Below are 5014 nucleotides of genomic sequence, written 5' to 3'. Positions count from 1 at the left end.
ATGGCGGTCAATCATGTTCATATGCACCTTCCACTGCAACAGAATGATGGGTATGTTAAAATCGCTTCATTGCAGCCGCAGATGAACTGTATAAACACTTATGGGATCGTTTTGGAGAATCGTGAGCTTTAATGATTTCACCAAGATGTTACTTATTATGTACTTTAATGAAAGAGGACCATTTATGATGGACAGCTTATCATCTTTCTTCATTGTCTTAGTTCCCATTGGTGGTTGTTGTTTACATTTTTTCATTCAGATCCTGTCCGTCGCCTAGCAAATGGCAGTCTTGTGGTTAGCATGAGGATAGCTGATACCTCAGGATCGATAATTTTCACGATTATGAATGCTGAGGTTCAAGATTTATTCGAGCCGGGAGACATCATCAAAATTAAGAATGGGTTCACAAACATTTACAGAGTAAGTGTTCTGCACAGTCATTTTTAATATGACATATAGGTTACCGCTTAACTCTGAGTGGAGCTTATTGTCTTTTATCGCCCCTTGTTCAATGACGTCGACGTAGTTACCAAATATAGGAGAGATTTGCGAGGATCATATTTTTTTGTTGTGGTGGACCAGGCCAACCCCACATTACGCACCAAAAGTTGTGAACTGAAACTAAAACTGCTAACATCCAAACCATGCTGCTAGCAATGGCGATGAAAGATGTTCCACTACACGATTAGTTCAGTAATAGCCTCTTATCTTAACTGTAGACCCTGTTTACTGCTGGGTCCTTGCTCTAAATAGCACTTCCTAGGGAATGCTCAATTTATCATGTGGTCGTCAGGGTGAATTCATGAAATCTGGTGATTTTATGCTGGTTTACTCTGAAACTCCTAACATGAGTGAGTTCAACAGCGAGTACGCAGCTATGGAACGAGCACGAAAACCATCCCCACCACCAGAAGGAGAAGTAAGTTTTTCCATCAACTTATTCTCGAATGACTGAGTATACTGTTTGGAACGGAAGTGCTCACATGTTTTATTCATGATTTTTTTTTTTTGCCTTCTGGAGTAAATTAGTTGTCTGCATCGATTCATTTCCAATCACTTGTGAAAGCATTGTTCACGTTATTAGAGGGAGCATGTTATAATTTATTTTAGAAAAAACTTAACTTTCCTATGCCCAAGAAGTTCTAGTTGTTCAAAGCCGTCGCTTAAAAATGAAGTTAGAACGGTTTCGTCCCTTTCTAATCTCATATGAGGTTGTTTTTTGATACTTTAAGTGGCCTCGTAAGGTTCTCCAGCAATACATGGCCACATCAGGGGTTCCTACCATTAGAGATAAATATATCGCTCGGGGTCTCTTAAACAAGCGTTTTTTAAACAGTTAAACGCTTGTTTAAGAGACTCCGAGCGTTTTGTTTGTTCCATATCTCTATGGCTATTCATCAGTAAGAAAAGAACAAACAAATGAGAACTGATTCTGTAACAAGGAGTTCCCCGTCTCCGCATTCTCTCCGTCGCGGTTATCCCTAACAAATTTGTTGGTATTTTGTGTAATTAAGTGCCTCCGTATCCAATTTAGCGTGTTTCAGAATGTAACCCAGTCGAACAACAATTCTGGTGATCCTCGTCGTCCCCAAGGTGTTCGTCCAAGCATACCAACCCATAAACGTCCTCCACCAGGTCATCAAGCCGGAGGTCCTCCTCACAAACGTCAAGATCAAGGCTCCGCGGGACATTATAGAGGACGACCATAATATCGAGTCAGTTAGGGTGAGTTGATCTTTTTAGTTCCTAACTGAGTGTATTAGAAATCGCTGCAGTCACGTTGAATGCTATGTAAATGGTGACTTCTTGGAACGGCTTTTATTTTTCAAGGTAGGAGATGTATACTAAACGATGCAGAAAGCGCACACTTACATGGAGAAGACAGAAGTCTGGTCGAAAGATAGCACGTCGGCTCTATTAAATGCCCTTCACCAGGTCAAATCCACACTACTGCATTATCAATGTGTGCGTAATCAAAAAATATAATATGCACGTATTTGTAGTGATATTCAGATAGCTACGGGTGATTTGATTTTGGGTTTTGTTTAAGTAAGGTTTGAAATTCTATTTAGAATTCCGATTCTGATATTTTTCCATCATGTAGTCAAAAGTTGTGAGTATGCCTATGTAGTATAGTTATGAAAAAGAGAGCATTAGGTAAAGTTGGGACAAAACAACATGAAGCACGGTGTGGCTGCACGAGCCGTCGCGCCGGAACAGCGCGGTTTTTGACCGCTTGCAGACAGCCTGGGAACGATTTGCTTGGCAATTTGCCAAATTTTTCAAAGTGACGCCACCCGGATCGATATTGACTGTAATTTTTTGTTCGTTTTTTTTTTGCTTTTCTGAATCTTTCATCTTTTATGCTCCTTTTTTTCGTATTTTTGTTATTTTTGCTGTATTTACTTTTGTTATAGAAATCTATATTGCATCTGTAGTGTTCTTAAGTTATAGTATTAATTTTGTTTTATTTTCAAGTTAATGTTCATTTTTATTTGTAAGGAAAGGAGGGTAGGCGGAGAAACAAAAAAAAAACAACATCAACATAGAATAAATACAATTTTGGACCAAATTTCAAATGCAAAACATGAAAAAAGCAATGCTGTAACTTAAGGATAATACAGATACAATATAGATCTCAAAAACAAAAGCAAATACAGCAAACATGAGAAAAAACACAAAAAAAGAGGAAGAAAACAGCGAAAAGTCAGAAAGAAAAACAAAACAGATAAGAAAACGAAAAATTGTGGCGAATATCAGTCCTAGTGACGTCAAAATTTGGCAAACTGCCAAACAGACCGCTTGCAAGCCGTCTGGGAGCAGTCAGAAATCGCATTGCTCCAGCACGATCCTGGTGCAACTGCACCGTGCTTGACGTCGGTTTGACCTGACTGTATTTCCTTACGTCTAGTTTTTCATGTGTAGAAAGGAATTTTACTCTCTTACATGTTTATCAGTGTTATTTTTGTTCTAGGTGATGATCTTGCACATTTTTCACGAAGAATGTATCCATATACTTACACCTTGTTCACATAATTAATACTGCCTCTGCAATTGTTTTAGACCAAGTAATGCTGGTTTCCGTCATATGCATTGGTGATAAACCGTTCAATTCATTATGATATGATTTGGCACGATGTCATCGTTCTTTTATTTGAATCGTTACGAACTTTGAATTAATATTAGCATAGAACCTGACATCCCTCTTCCATGTTTAAAAGCTGTTTGCATCCGTTTTCCTACGAGATGACTGCACATATTTCGCAGTTCATTACTTTCTGATAAACTCTCATTCCGTTCCGTCGACATTTTGCTATGCTGCATGTGAAGAGAAGTCATGTATATTAAGTTTCAAAGATGAGTTAAAAGGATCTACATTAGAAATTCTTTGAAAAAAAAATGCTTAAGTCCAACAGTTCACGTGAAAAGTATGATAAACCTTAACCCTTAACTTCATCAATTTTTGACTGAGTGTAGAGAAAGAAAAACGGAACTATTATTGCTTACCAGAAATGGATGATCACAAATAGTTCGACCAAGTTCAATTTTCTCATTTCTAGATAACTTATTCGGGTTCGTAATTATTCGCGTACTCTTTACGGTGTAATATTCCATGAGAAAGATTGTAATCATAGGGTTTGTTAGTCTCACCTCCAATATTGGCTCCAGATCCAATGTTTTTTAATCTGCGAGTGTTCTTTGATCTCGAAGGGAATCTTCACATGCCAAACTAGATAATTTTAGGCCTCTTGGCGCTAATTCAATTCCCACAAAACCTCAAAAAGAAGTCCCAGATAGCAGGATTAGCACACATTCCAGTATATATTTTGATTGCTTCTAATCAGCATAGATTCCAGAGCGGAAGTAAACAATAACGGTTTGGCTTAGTGCGTAGACTAATTTGACAGCAAAATAATGTTGATATAGAATTCATATGTGGTTCAGGAATGGATGTGCCGAAATAATGTTAAAGATAGTAGTCGTACTGCACTTGAAAGATTGGAGAAAGATCTTCATATCTTAATGTAGTATGAACTTTTATGTGTATAAGAGCATTCATATCAAGTGGAGTCATACGTTTGTTAATCACATTCTGTCCGGCCTTCCAGAAACACATGATAGCGGTCTTATCATCTCAGGCGCCAGAACTTATGTTGCCTGCCCTTACTTGCTTATTCGTATCGATGTATTAATTATATTATTTATTTAAACGCCCAAAGGACGGACTACTGAACACTAATCTAACTGCGGTGTGAAAACCGAAAAAAAAACATAGAAGGATGGAGAAAAAGGATGTAAAAGTAAAAAAAATAATTAAAAATTAACAAGCAATGGAACAAAGAGCCCACTTTAAATTTATTCATAAGAAAAGAACTCCTGGCACGCATACTTTGAAAAAGAAAATGGGATGCTGAGCGCAACGAGGCAGGGTTGCGGTAGCCCCCCAAATGAGATAAAATAACCCACATGAAATTGGCTGTTGCGAAGTAGTGATATGCTGATGCTTGTACTGAATTTTTTCGTAATCTTGCCTAGTTTGGTAAAGTATTTGTTTAGCTTCTGTTTCCAAAAGAATGAAAGCCAGGACCCTGACCATTTTCCCCACCCACCCCAGGCGCACTGCACTGAAAATGTAACTGTAGGGAGAAATGTTCGAGAAAAAATGTGGCTTGAGCAGCAGCGAACCCAAATCTCTTGATTTTGATGCACTGCTCTCCTCTTTTCGCCTTATAAATGCACCGTGAGAAAATGAAGTCGTTGGTTTGAAGGATCCGATTTCTAGGACATAACATTTACCTTAAAGAAGCACTATTTCTACGCTCATTGTCAGCTATCCAGAGTCAATGCACAAGCAGGCAGCCACCCAGCCCCCGCTGCTAGGCCCACCCATCCAACCCGGCCATGACGCACTCCCGATCGATGTGTATTTCCCACCGCGCTCCTCACCTAAACGGGTTACGGATCTCTGGATGCTGTGGAGACACTGGATTTCTTCTGGATTCTGGTTCCCTTG

General features: G+C 38.9%; 1 protein-coding gene across 2 annotated transcripts; it reads left to right on the top strand.

The window, feature by feature from the left end:
• Nucleotides 1–1848, top strand: RB195_001433 (uncharacterized protein; the record flags this gene model as incomplete). 2 transcript variants are annotated; one of them, XM_064198201.1, is made up of 6 exons in its annotated part: nucleotides 1–121; nucleotides 260–420; nucleotides 764–919; nucleotides 1545–1650; nucleotides 1697–1725; nucleotides 1831–1848. In XM_064198201.1, the coding sequence occupies 6 exons, from the start codon at nucleotides 1–3 to the stop codon at nucleotides 1846–1848; spliced, it is 591 nt and encodes a 196-aa protein (XP_064054081.1). The 2 variants fall into 2 exon arrangements, with proteins under 2 accessions (XP_064054081.1, XP_064054082.1); XM_064198200.1 differs by lacking the exon at nucleotides 1831–1848 and having other exon boundaries at nucleotides 1545–1709.
• Between the last annotated feature and the right edge of the window lie 3166 nt (nucleotides 1849–5014).

The sequence above is a fragment of the Necator americanus genome, chromosome IV (genome assembly GCF_031761385.1).
Source record: "Necator americanus strain Aroian chromosome IV, whole genome shotgun sequence".
Classification (NCBI taxonomy): Eukaryota; Metazoa; Nematoda; class Chromadorea; order Rhabditida; family Ancylostomatidae; genus Necator; species Necator americanus.
The sequence above is the reverse complement of the archived record's forward strand: the minus strand, read 5'-3'. Positions and strand labels throughout refer to the sequence as shown.